Below are 22,815 nucleotides of genomic sequence, written 5' to 3' on the forward strand. Positions count from 1 at the left end.
CTTTCCTAAATCATAAGCAATACAATAACCGGAATCAGGTTTATTGGCCAAATATGATTCCACGTACAAGGATTGTGTCTCATTTAAAACATAAATACTAGTTAGGGACAACAAAGCTGGAAAGATAAAGTTAAAGAATAAAAATAATTGTTAAGTACATATGTAGCGAGAAAAGAAATAAACATTAAAATTATATATATATAAATAAATATAAATATATATAAATAAATATAAATATAAATATATATACAGGACTGTCTCAGAAAATTAGAATATTGTGATAAAGTTCTTTATTTTCTGTAATGCAATTAAAAAAACAAAAATGTCATGCATTCTGGATTCATTACAAATCAACTGAAATATTGCAAGCCTTTTATTCTTTTAATATTGCTGATTATGGCTTACAGCTTAAGAAAACTCAAATATCCTATCTCTAAATATTAGAATATCATGAAAAAGTATACTAGTAGGGTATTAAACAAATCACTTGAATCGTCTAATTAACTCGAAACACCTGGAAACACATTTTCAAATGTTTGATTTTGTTTTGCTGTTATAAATCTTTTTTTACTTGGTCTGAGGAAATATTCAAATTTTATGAGATAGGATTTTAGAGTTTTCTTAAGCTGTAAACCATAATCAGCAATATTAAAAGAATAAAAGGCTTGCAATATTTCAGTTGATTTGTAATGAATCCAGAATGCATGACATTTTTGTTTTTTTAATTGCATTACAGAAAATAAAGAACTTTATCACAATATTCTAATTTTCTGAGACAGTCCTGTATACCAATGACCAACAATAAATAAGTAAATGCAAAGTAAGTGTTCTATAAGTTGTAGACAATACAAATAATGCAAATATATAAATACTAAATGGATATACATAGACTGGATGATTATATACATTATGTACATAAAGATGTCTTTATATTGTATATACATTGTGTAAAATGTATGTTGACAAATGATATATACATATTAAAAATCAATAAAAAAAGTTTACATCCACGTCTGTCCAGACTCAAAGTAGTGAAGACTTTGAATGAATTTAAAATAATTTTAATCCATGATACAAGAGGATATACAACACTAATTGATACGACTTGGCTTCTTTTTCAGCTAAATATCAAGCAGTGCGTAAGTTCAACAAGAGTGAAATTCTGAATTTCATGTGTTCAGATGCTCGGCCAATAAAGATTTTGATAGAACACGCGTACATGTGCACTTTTCCCCTTCTGTCTTCAAGTCAAGGCATTACATAATGGCCAGAATCAAGATTATGATGATGGTTTTGCTATGATGTTGACATTTTTCAGATAAAATATTATCTGACAAGTAATTTTTGTGAAATTTGTTATTGCCAAAAGGAGGTTTTTGTGAGGTCACGGTGACTTTTAAACCACTAAAATCAAAACATCAAAGTAGATTTTCATGCCAAAAGCGAAGAAACTCCCCCCAGGTGCCCCTGAGAGATCACACGTCCGCGAACGGGACGGACGACATGGAAACATAACGTCGGAGGCCCATTCTCGTGATGGAAAAAAAATAAAACACTTTGAAAAATAGTACATTTGCTTTATTGGTGTACATTAATAATAATTATACACATTAAGTGCTGATAAAGAATGTCGGAGAGAAAATATGAGAACAAAGACATTTAGGCTTCAATTACAACTCGCGTACAGTCACACACACACACACACACACACACACACACACACACACACACACACACACACACACACACACACACACACACACACACACACACACACACACACACACACACACACACACACACACACACACACACACACACACACACACACAGGAGATCGCTCTGTCCACTCCTCCTAAATCATACGTTGTATTTTTTGCAGCTAACGAGCCACAGAGATGCACAACAACAACAACTCTAAAATCTTTTTTTACCTTCAAAACAAGTTGTCACTTTATAATACTTAAAGAGTTTTTTGGGGAAAGGACTAAACATCACTGAGATGATCGGATATGAAACTCTTCGTTTTCACTTGCTTGACCCTTCAGCTGAAGATGATCCTCAGCCTCCCTGGAGAAGGTCTGTTGTTATTCAGGATGACAGAGTGCACCTGAAGCACAGTCTTCATCACTAGAGGAAAACACACCAGAGACACTTCTATAGGTCGGCAACACAACTCCTCTTCACACCCTCAGTCCAGAGTCCTTTCTTCATTCCAAATAATGCAAACCGGAGTTGAGTTAATGAGATACATTTGTTTATAAGTCCACTTTATAACTACAAGTTTAGCGCTGGAGACTGGCGAGAGAAAACAAAAATAAAACAAAAAAACATTTTGCTCACGCCCCTTAAGCTCTCGACGCTCAATACTGAAATGCATTTAATAATTTAAGTTTCTAAAATATACATTGTTACAATAAAACATGTAAATCCTCAACGAGAAGACGATTGAATACTTATTACAGACGAATGGAAACTCAAATAACGGGAGTCCAAACTGTGACAGACACACACACACACACACACACACACACACACACACACACACACACACACACACACACACACACACACACACACACACACACACACACACACACACACACACACACACACACACACACACACACACACAATTCAAGGGCGTCTCGTTGCTCTTCTGTGTGCGTGTCTAAAATGTCGACTCATCAACCGACACTGTGACTCCTTCTGACTCCTTCTGACTCCTTCTGACTCCTTCTGACTCCTTCTGACTCGCTCTGCTTCGCGTGGTTAAGAGTCAGGGAGTCATTTGGCCATACAGGCCGAAGGAAAAGTCCCAGATCCGAGTCCCGCAGCCCGTTTCCTGTCGAATAACGACAAATGAACCTTTCCATCCTCATCCCGGTCGACCCGAGTGAATGCCGGTGCATTTATCCAAAAGATGTCGATCTTGAGATGGAGAACAAATTCCTTTTCCTTCTTCCTTTCTCAGTGTCTTCTTGGTTCTCTCTCTTCTCGAATCATACTCTTCAAACAGCCCGTGAACTCCTCAGGATTAACCTCCAGCTCCTCGCGAGTCTCTCATCTCAGAGCGGCTCACATCTGCCGCGCGGAGACAATCTCGGGGCGATGAGTCATCGCAAAAGAGGGGGGGGGAGGGGTGTGGTGCTTGCTAGATGAGCACCGCCCCCCCCCCACGCCGCCCCTTTTCGTCTTCTCTATGAACTCCTAACGTTCAGCCACGGAACGCGACGCTCGTCACTTGGAGTGGCGGCCCTTGAGCGGCGCTCCGGGGCTGGAGGAGGAGCCCAGGCGCCTCCCGTGGCTCTTCCAGCGCCGACGCAGCACAAAGTCGTAGTTGGCGGAGGTGCACATGGCGTAGAATATGTTGGCTTTGTCGGGAGCTGAAGATCTGGGGGAGGCGGAGAGATTACAGAATTTGAGAAAATGGGCCATTTTGAGATAATGTCGGCATTTCAAATAGATTTAGAAAAGATAACGGCGTTGTTGAAAGCAACGGAAATATACATCAAGAGTTTTTTCCCATCTTTTAAAGTTCAGCTCAACACGTCTTGCAGCTGATTTGCATTATTTGGTTTTTCAAAGTGTCGGTGAAAGAGCTGCTTTTTGATTTCCCGACATTCACCATTCATGCGTTTAATGCAATATTACATTTAGCCAGTTGAAATCCGTACATATAAAAAAGGTAGATTTTCTTTCTTCAGTATAAAAAGGAAGCAGAAGATCGATGCCACTCGACTGGCAGCTTTGTTCATACATCTTTAACTTCTACATTTCGTTCGCTGGTCTTGTATTTAAATCATAAAACGGACAAAAGAAACCTGTTGTGTATAAAAACAGAAAAGTAAACATTTAGAGTTAATCGTGTGTAAATAACTCCATGGAAGGTTTATTGTTTGATTGCCTGTTTTGTATTTGCCGTATTGATTTTAATTTTTTGCCTTTTGATATTGTATTGTTTGAATAATTTATAGAGGTTTTAACCCACTTCCTCTCTTCATAGATAAATTTGACCTTTATTTTGAAAAGTTAAAAGAAATCTCAAATTTTTTTTGCGTTTGAATGCGAATTTGACGGTACGGCTACGTATCTCATCACGGACGGATGCGCTTTTACACAAAGTTTAAGTGTTTAATAGACTTGATGAGGCTGGTGGTGATAGTTCACCAGTTTAATTAATGTATCGCCACCAAAAGAAAGAAAATAAAAGAGTCAAGAGTAAGTTTCATGCCACTTTTTTTACAAGTTTCATATACGGGGATCCGTTACACTGATTAGTAGCGTGTAAAACATGCTCGAGAAATAATGACATAATGAGGCTGACGTGTAAAACAGGCTCGAGAAAAAGCCCGAGGAGGAAAACTAAATTCACCTTTTCCGTTGTCGAGCATCTGGCAGAGGTTGAAATTCTGGCAGCTGAAATCCTCCATGTTGTGTTTCTCGAGCGCTCTCTCGATCACCTGCCGCGTGTGGTCCTGACTGGTCAGCTGACAGGAAGCAGACAGATCCGTCAAAATACGACGAGTCCAAATATCAACGTGACCACCACCTACACTGTAAAGTTTTATTTAGATGGATAGAAGATGCTTGTGGCTATTCCGGCTATTAATAGGGATTATTTATTATTTAAAATGTGAGAAAGTAAATACAACATTTTGGATAATTATTAATTTGTGAAACATTTTAAGACTCTGGTTTCTTGCATTGAAAATCATGGTTATTATTTTTAAGATTTAAATAAATTGTTTAATATTTAAAATAAACTTTAGTTGTCGTCTTTAAGTGATCATTAATAAATATTGGGCTGATGACACAAATCGTTGGTGTTATTTTTAAATAAATTAACATCTTTCCACATAATGAGGCATTCTTCCGTCTTTTCATTTAGTTTTATTCTTATATTTTCCTATTTCAGAAAGAGTTTAGACCAATTATTCATTTACTATGTAGAATTCTGTATGAATTGTGAAACATTTTAACACTCTGGTTACTTGCATTGAAAATCATGCTCATTAATTTTAAGATTTAAATAAATTGTTTAACATTTAAAATAAACTGTTAGTTGCGGTCTTAGTAGATAATGTCGTCTTTAAGGGATCTTTCATGAATATTGGGCTGATGATATCATAGCAGCTTTTTTGCAAAGGCCACAGAAAACAAATTCTTGGTGTTATTTTGAAATAAATTAACATCTTTCCACATAATGAGGCATTCTTCCATCTTTTCGTTTTGTTTTATTCTTCTATTTTCCTATTTCAGAAAGAGTTTAGACTAATTATTAATTTACTCAAGAGAATTGTGTATGATTTGTGAAATATTTCTGGTTCCTTGCATTGAAAATCGTGGTCATTATTTTAAGATGAAATAAAATTGGTAGTTGCAGTCTTAATTGATAATGATGTCATTCTTTAAATATTGGGCCGATGACATCATAGCAGCCTTTTTGCAAATGCCACAGAAAAAAAAAATCGTTGCAGATATTTTTTACCGTCTCCTTTCTCTTCTTCCGTCTTTTCCAATTTCTTTTTATTCTTCTATTTTCCTAAAAAAACAACCCAGTTGTTCTCACCAGGATGCTCTTGTAGACGCTCCCGTTGCTCACGGACTCCACGCTGACCCGGATGATACACGAGTCGGCCATCTGCCGGTTGTAGACGGGCAGCCCGGCCCGAGAGGAGCCGCCGGACGAGCACGACTCGGGACTCAGGACCAAGGAGGAGGAGCTGAGGTCCGGGTGGGAGGAGCTGCACGAGGAGCTGGAGAGACTGGGAGAGGAAGAGGAGGAGGAGGAGCCGGAGGAGAAGTCCACTGCGACGTCATGGAGAGAGCCCGAGAAGGACTGAGGGAGGAGGGGAAGAAAGAGAGAGACGGAGGAGAACACATGAATACGGTGGAAACTTCTGGGTCAAATGTATCACTTTAACCCTTGTGTTGCCTTCGGGTCAATTTGACCCGATTCAATGTTTAACCCTCCTGTTACCTTTATATTTACTAACATATTTTACCCTTGAGGTCAATATGACCCCAGCTATTAAAATCTCCAGAAAATTATTAGAATTAATATTGTTTTCCAAGATTAAGTGTGAGGTACTTTATGTTTGTTTGTTGACTCCCGAAAGAACACCGACATTAAACATTGAATCGGGTCAAATTGACCCGAAGGCGACAAGAGGGTTAAATAACGGCAAATGGTATGATTCAAATATATAATATAGCCTCCTGTAGGCTGGCTGGAGGGGTTAGAGGTCATCTGAGGAACAAAGGTTCCTCTGCTGCATCTCTCACTCATTTTGGTGTGTTATGTCCCAGTCTTAAAACAATTTCCCAGATTTAGAGTAGATAATTCACGTGAAATGTTGTTTTATGTTTTCTAAACTACGACGACCCCGGTGACCTCCATACGCGGCGGCGATAGAGCACCTTGAGCTTGAGTCTGAGGGGCTGGGGGGCCGGGAGGTCCTCCATCTCGGAGCTGCTGGAGCCGGAAGACGACACACTGATCTGGTCGGGGTTGGTCTTCCTCAGGGAGTTGTCGTAGCCCGGTCGCAACCTGCACACACACACACACACACAGTTTAGATCTCTACCTTTTCCTCAGAAAAAACTATTTTAACCCATTTTTAGAAGTGTTGCAAGATAAAGATATGGGAGCCATGACTTTAAAAATGTAATCTGGCTCATGCGTCTCTTTACTGTTTATGTTTATTTGGCTGCAGATCACAAACATTTACATTCATCTTACCTTTACTAATTCAAATCAGAGCGGTGGTGATACGTTACAGGCTGGAGGTGGTCCTAGATGTTGTGAGAGGTTTTTAATTTAAACTTACGTGGCAAGTTTCTTCGCCAGCAGACGACTGCTCCATGGGTTGGGAGAGCTGGGACACGGGTCGACGGGAGGCTCAAGGTCACGAGACAGCTCGTAGCTTCAGAAGACAGATGATGAAACATTGAGGAAACATAAAAGTCCCCCCATGCTTCGTGCTGCTCCGCTGTCTATTTGGTTGTTGATGTCAACAATAGCAACAGCACACATACACTTGTCCTCTCTGAACCATCCCCACTGCTGCGATTAGAATGTGAACGTCTCGTTTTAGTCCCACCCTACGTCTCTATGGCCTCACCTCTCCTGGTCGGTGAGCAGTGTGTGCGTCTGCAGCCAGGCGGCGATGTGAGAATTCACCGGGAGGCTGTAGCGGGAGCACGAAGCCTGCAGCTGCCGGATCTGAGAGAGAATCTCAAACTCCTACGAGAGGAAAATAAATACAACAGAAAGCAGATTAAAATCATAGAACAGAGAAATATCTTACCGATTGGGCACTCGTGCAAAACCGCCACTAGGGGGCAGCACCTACCCGTCTGCGCTTCTCAAAGTTGATGAGTCCGCCCTGTGTGGAGAAGGAAGGAGCCGTGTTACACACATGGCGCCGTGAAACACAAAACAGACCAGACTCAAAACCACAGCAGGGTTTTGGGGTGGAGTGTGTACCTCACCGCCACAGTGTCCGTCAGAGCCGTATCCAGCATGGTGAGGACCGTCAGGTAGGTGCCCAGGTACGGCACCACGCCGCTGCTGAAGCTCTGAGGGCACAAAATCAAGACAGATTTTAACATTTTTGATTACCACTATGGACCTGCACATTAAAAAAATACTAATTTATATGTATCATATTTGAAAAAAGGTGAGAATATCTCATTATTACAACTTTAATGTTGTTTTAATAGAAAACTAGCATGAAGGAAGATACCCTGAGCAGAATATGAGCTCACTATTTTGTCATGTCAAAATAAAAGCCTCTACTGTAACTGAAATGTACACAGAAAACCGGAAGACACAATCTCCATCACTATTTAAACAGAGTGAATTGGAGGGTATAAAACATTTAGCAAACAGCCAGCCGGCCTGTACAACTACCAAACTGTGAGAAACACGGCACACACACGTCAGCGTTCACGCCCTGAACTTGCGTAAGAGTTGCGTATCAACAGGGGGAAAGGGAACTGGAATTCTGGTTTCTATTTGAGAACATTAAAACATGTGACTTTTAGGGAAGTCTGCCTTTCATTATCGAGTTTTATAGCCGGGACATTCATTTTTTATTTCCGCGTTCGAGACTTGAAAATGCAGAAATGATATTTCCAAACAAAATGATGATGATTTCTCTTACAGTCCTGGACACGGAGCCCGGGGTGTCGCTGCCGTCTGGATGAGTCTCATCCTGCGGGGAAAAACAGACGACACGCCATTGTCAACTTGGATGAATCACAATAACTCTAATTAATACGAGATGACGGCTAATTCCTTCTTCGGGTTGTTGCTGGGTGTCTCTGCAGTAACGGGTCATTACAAAACAAACTTTTAGTTTTAATTGTATTGTGTCTGCTGCAAACAATGACCTTCCCATCCCTCTATAGAGACGTGGCTACTGATAAAAGTGCTAAGTCCACATTCTTATCAACTGTTCCTCCCAGCGACGGAAAAACACACAACGGCAGGAGACCGAACATTAATGTGATACTGTGATTAAAAAGGATTTGAGATTAGACCGTTAATAGGACATTACATTAACAATGTTTTCATACAGACCATTTGTAGGCAATAATTTGATTTACATGTTCACACTTAATAAATTCCAACCTGATGAAAGGTGACATCTTCAAATATATATACACACACATATATACATACACACATATGTATATATATATATATACACATTTATATATATATACTTATTTATACATTTATATATATACACATATATTATAAACACCAATATATATATATATACACATATGTAGATATATACATTTATATATATATATACACACACACATATATATACACATATAATGAAGTTCTTTATTTTCTGTAATGCAATTAAAAAACAAAAAATGCATTCTGGATTCATTACAAATCAACTGAAATATTGCAAGCCTTTTATTCTGATTTATTGCTGATTATGAAGAAAACTCAAATATCCTATCTCTAAATATTAGAATATCATGAAAAAGTATACTAGTAGGGTATTAAACAAATCACTTGAATTGTCTAATTAACAACACCTGCAAGGGTTTCCTGAGCCTTGACAAACACTCAGCTGTTATAAATCTTTTTTTTACTTGGTCTGAGGAAATATTAAAATTTTATGAGATAGGATTTTAGAGTTTTCTTAATCAGCAATATTAAAAGAATAAAAGGCTTGCAATATTTCAGTTGATTTGTAATGAATCCAGAATGCATGACATTTTTGTTTTTTTAATTGCATTACAGAAAATAAAGAACTTTATCACAATATTCTAATTTTCTGAGACAGTCCTGTATATAATGTATATATACATACATATATATAATGTATATATACACACATATATATATATATATATATATATTTTTTAAACAGAGAAAGGCAGGAAATCCTCAGATTGGAGAAGCTATTAAACCACTAATTAATAAATCACAATAGATGCCCCTATTTTCTGTTGCGTGACCATCAGCTAATTGTTTCAGCTCTCGTATAATTACAGCTCAAGGGACAAACAGGCCGAGTGCCAGAACAAACACAACCTCTTCTTCTCCTTCTGCGGTGCATTCAGTAGTTTGCACTGGAGTGAATTAACCAATCAGGGACAAGCACCCTTCCACCCACGCGACTGAATACATCCGGGGCGCTTATAATAAGTGCAGCGATCTTTTCTTTATTAAAAATCGGTCAGAACCACCAGTCCCCATCACCTCGAGTACGTGTTTACTTCAAATAAACGCGCAGTTACCTCCACCAGGATCTCTCTGCTGGTCAGCACACAGTTCTCATCGGGGAAGGTCTCGCTCAGCTGGTCGAAGGCGTTCATACTTTCCCTGAAAGCAAACAAAGAACATCCGTTAAGACGCGTTGACACGAGGCTGCGAGCTCGAACCAGAGAAACGATGGAATTGATTTTCCTTCTTCAAATCACCCGTTCATTATTATTTGTATTTAATTATTTTTGTATGCAATCTATTCATTATTATCTTTTTCCCCCCCCTCTTCTTTTTTTCTTCGTGGAGTGAGCACCATCTGATGTTTGTTGTTGTTTGTGTGTTGTACACTAAACCTGAATATCACGTGTACCAAGACATACAACTGGAGAATTTGACAAAGAAAGAGACTGTATGAAAATACATATTGTTATGTTGTTGAAAACAAAATAAAATAGTGAGTTAAAAAAAAAAAAAAAAAATAACCACCCGTTAAGTTTTTTTGTACGAAGGAAAGTTAAGAGTGTAGTTCACTGAACTCTGTTTTCTACGTTCTGGTGTGTTGTGACCATTTGCTGACCTGCTCACGGCAGCCCAGGTCTTCTTGAGGCGATACACGGAGATGGACTGCAGGGCGGAGAGGATGGCCCTCAAAGAGGAGAAGTTCTTCAGCTGTCTGCACTCCTGCAGAGAGAAAACACACAAGAAAAAAAATACAGTCACGTTTCTGCATTTAATGATCCGCTAAAAAATTCGAAGCTCGCTTTGACCCCCCGACCTGAGCGATGGCGATCCAGCCCTCGATGATGAGCGCCCGGTGGCCGGGGCTGGTGTGACAGCAGCGGGGCGAGCTCGGAGCGGCGGACGGGGACAGGAAGGTGGAGAGGGAGGCGGGCGACGGCGCCGGAGAGGACGTGGAAGGGCCGGGGGGCGGCGAGGACGGGCAGAGGAGCGAGCTGATGACGCGGTTGGTGACGGCGTTGAACTGGGAGATGGTGGCGCGCACGCTGGGCGCCAGGTTGCGGTTTTCCTTCTTGTCGCGTTGGGACCAGACGCAGCCCAGACAGTGGAAGGGCTCCAGGCGGACAAACAGATCCTGGAGGGACGGACGAAGACCAAGGAGACAGGATGTGAGGGGAGGAAACTTACATATCCTTTCAGGGGCAGTTTCCCCCCACTGACTGAAATCCAGGGGCATTTAAAAAGAAATGGGGGGCAACTTTTGAAAACTTTTGATATAACATTTAACCGTTAGTCAAAAATAATAAATATACTTATTTAGGCTTACAGTATAAGAGCAATTGTCATAAAAATGCCAATAATAAGACTATTAGGCAGTAGTCTACACATTCAAAATGTTTTCTTAGAATAAAAAAATATATACAGGACTGTCTCAGAAAATTAGAATATTGTGATAAAGTTCTTTATTTTCTGTAATGCAATTTAAAAAACAAAAATGTCATGCATTCTGGATTCATTACAAATCAACTGAAATATTTTTATTCTTTTAATATTGCTGATTATGAGAAAACTCTAAAATCCTATCTCATAAAATTTTAATATTTCCTCAGACCAAGTAAAAAGATTTATAACAGCTGAGTGTTTGTCAAGGCTCAGGAAACCCTTGCAGGTGTGTCGAGTTAATTAGACAATTCAAGTGATTTGTTTAATACCCTACTAGTATACTTTTTCATGATATTCTAATATTTAGAGCTAGGATATTTGAGTTTTCTTAAGCTGTAAGCCATAATCAGCAATATTAAAAGAATAAAAGGCTTGCAATATTTCAGTTGAAAATAAAGAACTTCATCACAATATTCTAATTTTCTGAGATACACTACCGTTCAAAAGTTTGGGGTCATCCAGACAATTTCGTGTCTTCCATGAAAACTGACTTTTATTTATCAAATGAATTGAAAATTGAATAGAAAATATAGTCAAGACATTGACAAGGTTGGAAATAATGATTAATATTTGAAGTATTAATTTTGTTCTTCAAACTTCAAGCTCAAAGGAAGGCCAGTTGTATAGCTTATATCACCAGCATAACTGTTTTCAGCTGTGCTAGCATAATTGCACAAGGGTTTTCTAATCAGATATTAGTCTTCTAAGGCGATTAGCAAACACAATGTACCATTAGAACACTGGAGTGATCGTTGATGGAAATGGGCCTCTATACACCTATGGAGATATTTCATTAGAAACCAGACACTTCCACCTAGAATAGTCATTTACCACATTAACAATGTATAGTGTGTATTTTTGATTAATGTTATCTTTATTGAAAAAACAGTGCTTTTCTTTGAAAAATAAAGACATTTCTAAGTGACCCCAAACTTTTGAACGGTAGTGTAAAAAAACCGAAAACATAAATCAGACAATCATATTGAATTTTATTCTTATTTCTTTGTCGTTATTTATTATTATGGCATCTTTTAAACAACTATTAACAATTACAATTTATTTCTTAGTTTTTTATAATTAAAATGTATATTTATTGATTTATTTTTGGGGTACCTGCCTAAGACAGACAAAACAATGAACAAAAATAAAACGCTATTAAATTATCGAAATTCCGAGGGGGATTTTTTTTGCCCCTCTCCTCGTGATATCAGGGGCAACATTATATTTCTTAGGTGCAGTTTTGCCCTTTGCCCTCGCGTAATTCTGACCCACACCAACACAAGACGTTAACTTTGAGACGCTCGATAATAAGGAAAACTTACGGCGTCCAACCGGGTCAGCTGCTCCGCCACTTCGCTCACGGCGAAGTCCATGAAGTTGCATTTGTCCTCCTCCTTCGTGGACGTCTCTCCGCTGTCCTCCTGCTCTCTGCTCCCCCACTGCGGGGATTCGTCGTCCTTGCGCTGCGACAAAGACCGGCTGCAATCTATCCAACAAAAACAACAAAAAACATTCGTAAATGACCACGAAACTGGATTTGATATCGATCTACAACCCATCATCAAAACCCCGTCATGCTCCTCCTCTGCACCTCGTTCCTGGAGCCTCTTGAGGAGGCTCTCGGCGGTCTGAGCCAAGCGCCTGAAGCAGAGGCGACGCCGCAAGTGGACGCACAGCAGCCGGAGGGCCGGATGCTGAGGCGGCTCGTGGAAGTCGTCGCCGTATTCCTCCAGCCACAGCCGGATCACCGGGAGCAAGGCGCTGAGGGACATGAAATAAGAGTTTAAATACAGCGCGGCAGCCCTCTCCATGTTCAGGTTCATCCTCTATTCAGATTAATTAATAAATTAAATAGCAAAGTCTCGTGATTTGTGGGACGATGAGATTTTACTCCATCACAAACTGATGGGAAAATCCAAATTAACACCGAGGAGCGTCCACACTCACCTGCGAAGGCGGACTGTTTTATCCAGGTTGGCGAGCGAGTCGTCTCTGTGGAACCAAAGAAACAAGGTAAACAAAATGAGCAGAGAGACATTTCAATGATAATCATCACATGGAGGAACTACCATGTGGACTTAGTGGTGATAGACGTCATCCTGTAAAACAACACATGTCCCAGGGTTGGTCCTCTAGAAGAGGCGGTTCATCCTGTGGAAATGTCCTGCAACACCCGCGTCATAGTTCAATCTCACACACACACACACAACGACTTTCAAGGTCAATCAGATCGCTGTAATGTTTTTAAAGCAAGAAAGTAAATTGATTTCCAAAAGATAGTCATTTTAAATAACACCTGTTATTTCCTACGCTTGAGACCCCACGCCGTCACTTGCGCATACTTCAGTGTGAACCATCTCCTGCTAATATTGTGTATATACAGGACTGTCTCAGAAAATTAGAATATTGTGATAAAGTTCTTTATTTTCTGTAATGCAATTAAAAAAACAAAAATGTCATGCATTCTGGATTCATTACAAATCAACTGAAATATTGTTTATTCTTTTAATATTGCTGATTATGGCTTACAGCTTAAGAAAACTCTAAAATCCTATCTCATAAAATTTTAATATTTCCTCAGACCAAGTAAAAAAAGATTTATAACAGCTGAGTGTTTGTCAAGGCTCAGGAAACCCTTGCAGGTGTTTCGAGTTAATTAGACAATTCAAGTGATTTGTTTAATACCCTACTAGTATACTTTTTCATGATATTCTAATATTTAGAGATAGGATATTTGAGTTTTCTTAAGCTGTATCAGCAATAAATCAGAATAAAAGGCTTGCAATATTTCAGTTGATTTGTAATGAATCCAGACATTACAGAAAATAAAGAACTTCATCACAATATTCTAATTTTCTGAGACAGTCCTGTATATAAAGAATGTATTTATTATTGTTCTGATCTTTTGTGTCATGTTTTGATGCAGGAAAGAGAATTACCAGGTTTTATATATATATACACTGCCGTTCAAAAGTTTGGGGTCATCCAGACAATTTCGTGTCTTCCATGAAAACTCACTTATATTTATCAAATGAATTGAAAATTGAATAGAAAATATAGTCAAGACATTGACAAGGTTAGAAATAACGATTAATATTTGAAATATTAATTTCGTTCTTAAACTTCAAGCTCAAAGGAAGGCCAGTTGTATAGCTTATATCACCAGCATAACTGTTTTCAGCTGTGCTAACATAATTGCACAAGGGTTTTCTAATCAGATATTAGTCTTCTAAGGCGATTAGCAAACACAATGTACCATTAGAACACTGGAGTGATAGTTGATGGAAATGGGCCTCTATACACCTCTGGAGATATTTCATTAGAAACCAGACGTTTCCACCTAGAATAGTCATTTACCACATTAACAATGTATAGTGTGTATTTTTGATTAATGTTATCTCTATTGAAAAAACAGTGCTTTTCTTTGAAAAATAAAGACATTTCTAAGTGACCCCAAACTTTTGAACGGTAGTGTATATATATATATAATATATATTTTTATTATGATATATATAATATATATATATAATATATATATATTATATATACAGTATATATATAATATATTATATATATATAATATATATATATAACCTGGTAATTCTCTTTTCTGCATCAAAACATGACACAAAAGATCAAAACAATATAAAGTACATTTATTTATTTAAGAGCGGATTATTTTCAAGTTAATGCCACAAAATGTGACATCATCTATTCTACAAAATCCTTACAGGCAAAAAGAGGAACAGCTGTTCCCAGGTTGCCCTGACCTCACAGGAAATCTGTTGCCACCAGCACCTCAGATATGAGGGCGACTGTTTGACAAATAATACATCAACTTTCACACGGGCGGTCACTTTCAGCTCATTCAGCAAAGGTGAGCCGCAAGGACCCGTCATGTCCTCGCATTAAAAACCCAACGGGGCGTTCAGTGTCGCACCCTTAAATGTATTTTAATGCGTTCCTATCTACATATGATTGAAATTAAAATCTCAAGAGTTTCAGGTGACAGAGCTTCAGTTGGACGAAGGATCACCTGAGCATGGCGTGCAGGGCGTGGAGGGTGTGGCCATGACCACGTTAGAATGGCACGAAGCTCCCAACTGCTTTGTTTGGTTGGTGACGAGAACACAACAGTCATAGAAACCTGGAGAGCTTAGCGAGGGCTCAGCTTTCTGAATAGCTGAGGCGACATCAAGCCGGTGTTCAATAGCCGCGTTCGTAGAAAAATGTAGGTATGCGACCGGCGGCTTGTAAAACCTGGCGTCGGAAACTTTTCACTCTGATAATGCAAATTCTCACTTTAAAATCTTGAGACTGGAGTGAAGTGCATAAACTTTATGAATTCAGTATTGTCTAGTTCAGACATGTAAGGGGACAGAAACACAAGAAAACTAATTTTATGAGCAGAAAGGATCTAAGCTGTTTTAAGAAATATTATGTATGAATTTATCTGCCGGGTTGATGACTCCGAAAATTAAATAATAATGGTTTTATCAAACATAACGTTTAGTATTCCACAATACCAGTCCCAGCTGTGGAGAAATTGGTACAGCTGTCTATTTATAAAGCATTAGTAGTTGTATGTATTTTACTTGTGATTGTTTAATGTATTTTATTCTATTTTAATGTTGTGTACTATCTGGACCTTAAGTCTGAAGTAAAAATGTTGATTGTATGATTTTAACTTTTCAAAAGTGAGTAGGTTTAGTCACACACACACACACACACACACACACACACACACACACACACACACACACACACACACACACACACACACACACACACACACACACACACACACACACACACACACACACACACACACACACACACACACACACACACACACACACACACACACACACACACAAACAAAACCGTGAATATCCGAGTTAAACAGCATAAAGACCTCTGAAGAACTTTATGCGTTTAAAAAAAAAATAACTTTCTATATTGTCTCATTTCAACAAACGTCTGCAGAGCTTTGGCGCGGACGGGTTCTCACCTCTGGAACAGCAGCTCGACGAGGCTGCCGGCGGCGGTGAAGGCCCTGTAGGTGCAGAGGAAGACTCGGACGTAGTCGGGCTCCTGGTGCTCGGCGTCCAGCAGGTGGGCGACGAGGCGCTCCAGGGTGCCGGCCTTCAGCCTGCGCACCTTCACCGTGTGGTACTGCACGAAGCTGAAGGCCGTCGGCAGCTCCGGCGTGTCGGCGCTCGGCGTGACGGGCTCCCGGTGCAGCGTGATTCCGAACACGGCCCCGTCCTCCTCCTCCTCCCCCCACTCCTGCACTGGATCCTGCAGGAGAGAAAAGCAAGGTCATCAAGATTCTGGGTGGAATAATATCTCAAATACGCTATACAGCCTTCGATTTTGTTCCTTTTTCTTTACGACATGGGAGATAACAGATAATTTACTGAACTTGAGAGAAACATATAAAAAGAAAGTTACGTTTCTGACAGCGGCTGCTTAACTATTACTGAAACATATCTAAAAAAAACACAATGACAAATAAAGAAAACTCTTTAGACTACGTTTTGTCTTTAAAACTAATTGTCAATTAACTTAATTCTTGATATTCTGCTTGTGACCTGTGCCTGACACCTGGGGACAATGACACCGTATTTTCTTTGTCAAATATATACTTTGTGCCCGTCTAGAAGATCAACAGTCATAAGTCTCCCCCCCACACACACACATTACATGTTAGAAAAACTGTAGAGAACAACAACAACAACATCCCAGGTTTCACCAACTCATAATTGGGTCATTAATGTGACTCATAGTCACATGACAATCATTTCAGAATAATTGCCCCAGCATTATCTATAGTGTTTTTCTTGATACATCTTATTGTTTTTACGCTGTATTTTACAAAATAGACATCGATACATTTGACTTTTACTCATGTGATCTGAGAATAAAAAATAAAAAAACCTCCATTTGATAATATTTGGAGTGGTAATAAACAACATCAAAATCATAGCTGCAGCACTAAGTGAGTGCTTTTTTTAATCGTCACAATAAAAAGAATGAAAGAAGGTGACGTCACAGCCAGACACTGGAGTCAATTACTTGTCCATGCAACAACAAAAATAAACATAAATTGTTTAAGAACAACGTATGTCACGTGACAGAAGCTCAGATGAAACGAGATAGCTCGCAACACATGCACATTAAATAAATACACATGTTAGACATAATGGCATTGCGCAGACGACCTGCGCGTTGACTTATTCCAACTCGTTTATGCATTTCTTTGGACATACCATCGATAAGTGACATTTTCTCATGTTCGTCTCTGCGAGAGAAATCCCAAAGTCTCGTGTCTGTAAAGTCCTTTTTTGTTTTGGTCGCAGCGCGGGAGGAAGTCAAGGAGTTACCGCCGTCCTGCGGCTGCTCGTCGGAGTTATGTCTTCCATTTTATGAGAATAAATGAAACCGCGGCGCGACAGAGTTGAATCGTGTTCGGCCGTCTCACGCCGACGGAGTGACAGTGGATGGACCAGTCTGAGACTCAGGGGGGGAGCCTTGGTTCAGTGGGCGGGGCTAAAGAGGAAGAGATGGGCGTGGCCAACGCTACTGACCAATGAGGATACGGTCCGTCTCCCACTGGTCCCGGATCAGCTAACTTTCTGCCGTTCCCGGCTGTGACCCCTGGCACTCGTTTGCACTGGCTGAATGAGTCAAGTACAAGTGGAATCAGCAAAATATGACCGCTACAGTAACACGAGAGCTTAGCTGTAAATAATATAATTTAAATAATGGCTAAGTAAATGTACACTGCCTGTCAAACGTTTGAACACACCTGGTAATGTTGATGTTTGTTCTTTCCTTCAATGATGACAACATTGTAAAGACAACAAGTGTATAATTCAGACACTACATTTATTATTTACATTTGTAATAGTTTTGGTCCCAAAAAGATGAAAAATAATTACTTGAATAAAACTGTGTTTAGTCAAAGTCCCCACATTGTTACGTGCCATGAGGAGAAAACTGTTACAACTATTATTATTTTTTAATAAGCATAATTGACCCAATGCAATTAGGCTTTAAATGTGTTGGGCCCTCTGCAGTCTACTCAGTGGTGGGTTTGAATTGTTTGAAACAATGATTTGTTTGTCTATATTTTGTACATCTGATATGTATTTATTATGTGATGTTTTAAGAATAGCAGTAAATATTCAAATTAAAATTATACAAAATATATTTGTAAAGAGGACTTTCTAAAACCTAAAAACACCACAAATACACGACAGATACATATTCTGTCCTCTGAGTGACAGTGGAACAAGCGTTTGTGCAGGGTGACCGCAAACGTTTAACCGGCAGTGTATATTTTCTTTGGTTTATGGGATTCGGATTGAATTAATTGTGTTCTTTTCATTCTGGCTATACAGATTACCATTTTAAAGAAAACCCACGAGAGGTCATTCACATGTATGAACAACAAATTCATGAACAATCAGCCCCATTCAGAATATAAATTGATGCATAAATAAGTACGTTGCAGCCCCGTCCCTATAGATCTACAGTAACTAATTCAGTTTTCAGTTCGTGGTTGAAACTACAGTTTATTGTGTCTTTTTTTATGTTGAGTAATCTAATTGTGAAAGAATTTAGAAAGTTCAGTTGTAAGACGCGCTAGTGTGTTTTGGCAAAGACAATCCTGATAAAACTGGTGTCCGAACCAGAAACAATTAATAAGACAAAGTGTTCTCAAGCTCTCCGTCTGGATACAGAGCAGGCTCATTATAAATTAAAAAAAACTATAAAACTCCTCTGATCATTTTACAAAGAAAATGGAAAATGCAGAAGGAAATATATTTAGACCAGCGTGCGAGGAACAGTAAACTTGCAGCAGCGCAAGAATCCAGTCGGGACAGTTTTTGACGGCGGCTTACATTCCTGCCCGTGGTATCAGGGGCGGGGTGATGACGCACATCCAACAGCTCTGCTCCAAAAACACTGACTTCTACATGACATGCAGGAACTACAAGAATGAGGACAAATTAAGAGCTTTCAGTGCTGAAAAAGTGGAATTTCATGACATCCACAGGCAAATTGAGATGCAGCAACACATCGTGGTACCACCAGTAGGCTGGTACCACAATGGTACCGCCCAGCTGGAAGCTGCATGTCACCATTCCAGCCCAGAGAAAATAATGAGCTTTTTGTTTCTCTAATGAGTCCCTCTGAACTAAAAATCTGGCACATTTGCTCAGACCACCCAGCGTCTCTGAACAAAAGAGCAGAGAAAGCACCGGGAGATATCCCAATTAGTTCCCATTACACATGAATGGGTGACATGGCGAGCAAAAATGGGGAAAGCATGCATACAAAGTTGATGCTGAAAAAAAAATTCCGATCATGACTAAAAGGATCATTTTAGCTGGAAATTCCCAGCACACGCTCTCCGGGAAGTATAGCGTGTTCCTGTCGGTATATTCTGTGTCAGTCTGTCGGTGTGGAGGAAGTCTGGAAATCATGAGTGAAACCATTTAGAGCTGCAATGGAACCACAGTGTTCATGTCTGAGTGTATGAAAGCTGTCAAGTCACAGGTGTGCGTATGAGTCAGCAGGTGACCCGCTCCACCTCATAAATCAATAAGGACTGACATGGAGGTCAATGGATGCAGTTAATAATTTACAGTTATTATAATCTAAGAAGGAGTCAATTAAAAATCACCACCAGTGCCAATCAATTAAAACAACAACCAAAGGTTCATGGGAGATGGGATGGTGGCGTTCTTCACGATTACTTCACAAACACACTTGTGTTATTTTGCTGATGAATAATCGGGATTCTTAATTGATTGAAAATTGTCATTTTAAATAAGAAAGTGGCAAAAAGAATCCCCAGCACGCGATTCATAGATTAAACTATTATTTTGAAAATAATCTGTCATCAAAATAATCACGAGTGTCTTTGCTGGTTCTAGTTTTGTGAAAGTAAAAGAGATGATATGGAGATTTTTAGTTAATCTGTAAATAATTTAATAAACAAGGAATTGTGAATTAATTGTAGCCTAAGTGTGTGTGTGTGTGTGTGTGTGTGTGTGTGTGTGTGTGTGTGGTCATGTTGACAGAACTGTAAGTGGGTCTTTTTTTAAAAACTATAACAACCAAATAGCCTCATGCAGCCATACATTGTGATACTCAAATTCCCAGGTAACGTTTAAGGTCATATCACAATATCACCTCCTTGTTTTTGGTGGAATATCTCAATAATATCTTCATGTTTCAGTGATAAAGCCACGTTCGTTGCAAGAGCTTGGACAAAAAAACTGATATTCACATGGCGGACAACGTGCGTCGACATATTATTGCCATGCATAAACAGATGTCAGGTGAGAGTTGTGGACGAAGTGGGGTTTGAGGACTCTTCAAACTGCAGGTAAGGAGCAAATGTGTGTTTTTATTCCCGCTCACCTCGTACTGTCCGTCGGCGTCCAACAGCTGGAAGCCGGTCAGCCACACGCCGAGCTCCGTGTGCATGTGGACGTCCATGCAGTGACTCGGCCTGAGCCACAGCAGCTTCTTCATCCTGCCCACTCGGCTGCGGAGGCCGCGGGACTCTCCTCCGACGCCGCCTCCGAACACAGGAACAGTCCTCATCTTCCGCTGCGTGCGTCACGCTCGCCGGCCCACGCACACGCACGACTCGTCGGAGCTCTCCCACGCCGGGCGCCTCGCCTGTGGAGAGAGCGTGGAGGCTTTTAGACGCGGTTACTCACAGGCACGTTTTCTTGCAGTTTTGTGCGTTACAGCCATCAAAGAAGTGGCCAGATGAGTCCTAATAAACTGTGTTAGTTGTATTATGTTGTTGTAGTTGAAAAGAAACATAACAATTTTAAGATTTGATTTCTCAATCTGGGACAGGGAACAGGGTTTAGTTTAACTGAATTCATCAGGAGTACGTCACACTTAATGATCTCGAATCAGTGAATTCCTTCTTAACAAAAAGGGCACATAAAAAAAACTCTAAATGACATATAAAGAGTATTTTTTTGTCTAAATTGAGAAACCCTAGATAAACAACTTTATAGCACATACTTTTAGAACATAATTTCGTACAAGGATGACAATGATAATTATATTTACTGTATTTATATGATTATTATTTGTCATTTGACTTCAAAATGACCACAATGAGAACAATCAATGAAAATATCAATATGGATTTTATATATATATATATATACCGGTACATACACATATTTATATATATATATAAATATATATACACACACATATATATATATACACACATATAAATATATTTCTATATATATACACACATATATGTATATATATATATATATAAAATCCACATTCAGTTACGTTTACAGTTAAAAAAACAACGGTAGCTATTGAGAAGATTTCTTCGACAGCCTCCTCGATAAAATGCTGGCCATCATTCAAAAGACACTTTAAATACAAATACAACCCGAATATCCGACAAAAAAAACATACTTCACCACAAGCCTGAATCCTGATGAAGATTACGACTAGAGCTGCGAAACCCAGTAACAATATCCATGAGAGACAGCGTGGAATAGATCAGAGCAGACTCTCGACTGAGGGATGATTGTTCTCTGTGTTTGTGGGCGGAGGAGGATGCTCTGTGAGTGGTGGACTGGCCTCTTTCCCAGTTGGCTGTAACACTGTGATGTATAATTATGTCCCACTTTTATGTAATTTCCCCTTGCCATCATTACACTGCACTTGACTTCTCATTAGAATAAAGCTAGTTTAATCTTCACCTCAGAGTGATGCATAAGCTCTCCAATTCAGCGTGTTACTCAACCTGACACTGACAAAAGGTCACTGAACACCTCAATAGCACTCAGTTTTAAAACACATCAGATCATTTAAATATTAAATATATCATGCAAACTTCATTCCTGACTATTATGAATTTAGGAATAACTTTATATAAATAATATTTCTTAAATATGAGGAAGAACTAAACCTGCCCCGGCCACTCTACACCTCAATAGCACTTAGTTTTAGAACACATCAGATCATTTAAATATTAAATGTATCATGCAATCTTATTTCATGACCATTATGAATTTAGGAATACATTTAAATAAATAATATTTCTTAAATATGAGGAAGAACTAAACCTGCCCCGGCCACTGAACACCTCAGATCATTTAAATATTAAATATATCATGCAAACTTAATTCCGGACTATTATGAATTTAGGAATAACTTAAAAAAAAAAAAAAATCTTAAATATGAGGAAGAACTAAAACCTTCCCGGCCAACATGCTGTCTCTCTTTGGTATGTTCCAATTGAATTTCCTGTTAATACAAACCCGGAAGTACACACCTGGATGATGTCTGTGGACAGAAATGCGGAATCGTCTATAAATTAAGGCTAAATGCTGATGACGTCAGAGAGTTTGCTGGTGATCTTTCTTGGGCTTGAACGTGTCTTACCTGTTGGTGGGTCACAGTGCGCTGTTCGGACACGGTGCACCTACACACACGTGACAGTTCAAAAACCCCGTAGCCCTGCGAGACGCGTTGATTCGGAGGCCCGGTGGCGCTCGCGCACGCCGCTGGCGGCCATTCACAATCTGCTGCAGCCCGGACGCGTAGCCACGCCCCCTCTCACCAATTGGTTGATCGGCTAAAAAGACAAAAAAAAC

General features: G+C 39.4%; 1 protein-coding gene across 2 annotated transcripts; it reads right to left on the reverse strand.

Annotated features, from left to right (window-relative positions):
• Positions 1-1,045: 1,045 nt before the first annotated feature.
• On the reverse strand, positions 1,046-22,672 carry rgl3a (ral guanine nucleotide dissociation stimulator-like 3a). Of its 2 annotated transcripts, XM_056409917.1 has the most exons (18): positions 22,604-22,672; positions 20,585-20,848; positions 16,158-16,447; positions 13,094-13,138; positions 12,738-12,907; positions 12,469-12,632; positions 10,521-10,838; positions 10,323-10,426; positions 9,778-9,862; positions 8,172-8,222; positions 7,498-7,584; positions 7,359-7,391; positions 7,128-7,249; positions 6,834-6,929; positions 6,424-6,553; positions 5,573-5,842; positions 4,367-4,490; positions 3,241-3,386 (listed from the first exon to the last, which is right to left on the reverse strand). In XM_056409917.1, the coding sequence occupies exons 2-18, from the start codon at positions 20,768-20,770 to the stop codon at positions 3,241-3,243; spliced, it is 2,421 nt and encodes an 806-aa protein (XP_056265892.1). In that variant the 5' UTR covers positions 20,771-20,848; positions 22,604-22,672. The 2 variants fall into 2 exon arrangements, with proteins under 2 accessions (XP_056265891.1, XP_056265892.1); XM_056409916.1 differs by lacking the exons at positions 20,585-20,848; positions 22,604-22,672 and adding an exon at positions 17,419-17,613 and having other exon boundaries at positions 1,046-3,394; positions 4,376-4,490.
• Between the last annotated feature and the right edge of the window lie 143 nt (positions 22,673-22,815).

This window comes from Pseudoliparis swirei, chromosome 24 (assembly GCF_029220125.1).
Source record: "Pseudoliparis swirei isolate HS2019 ecotype Mariana Trench chromosome 24, NWPU_hadal_v1, whole genome shotgun sequence".
Lineage (NCBI taxonomy): Eukaryota > Metazoa > Chordata > Actinopteri > Perciformes > Liparidae > Pseudoliparis > Pseudoliparis swirei.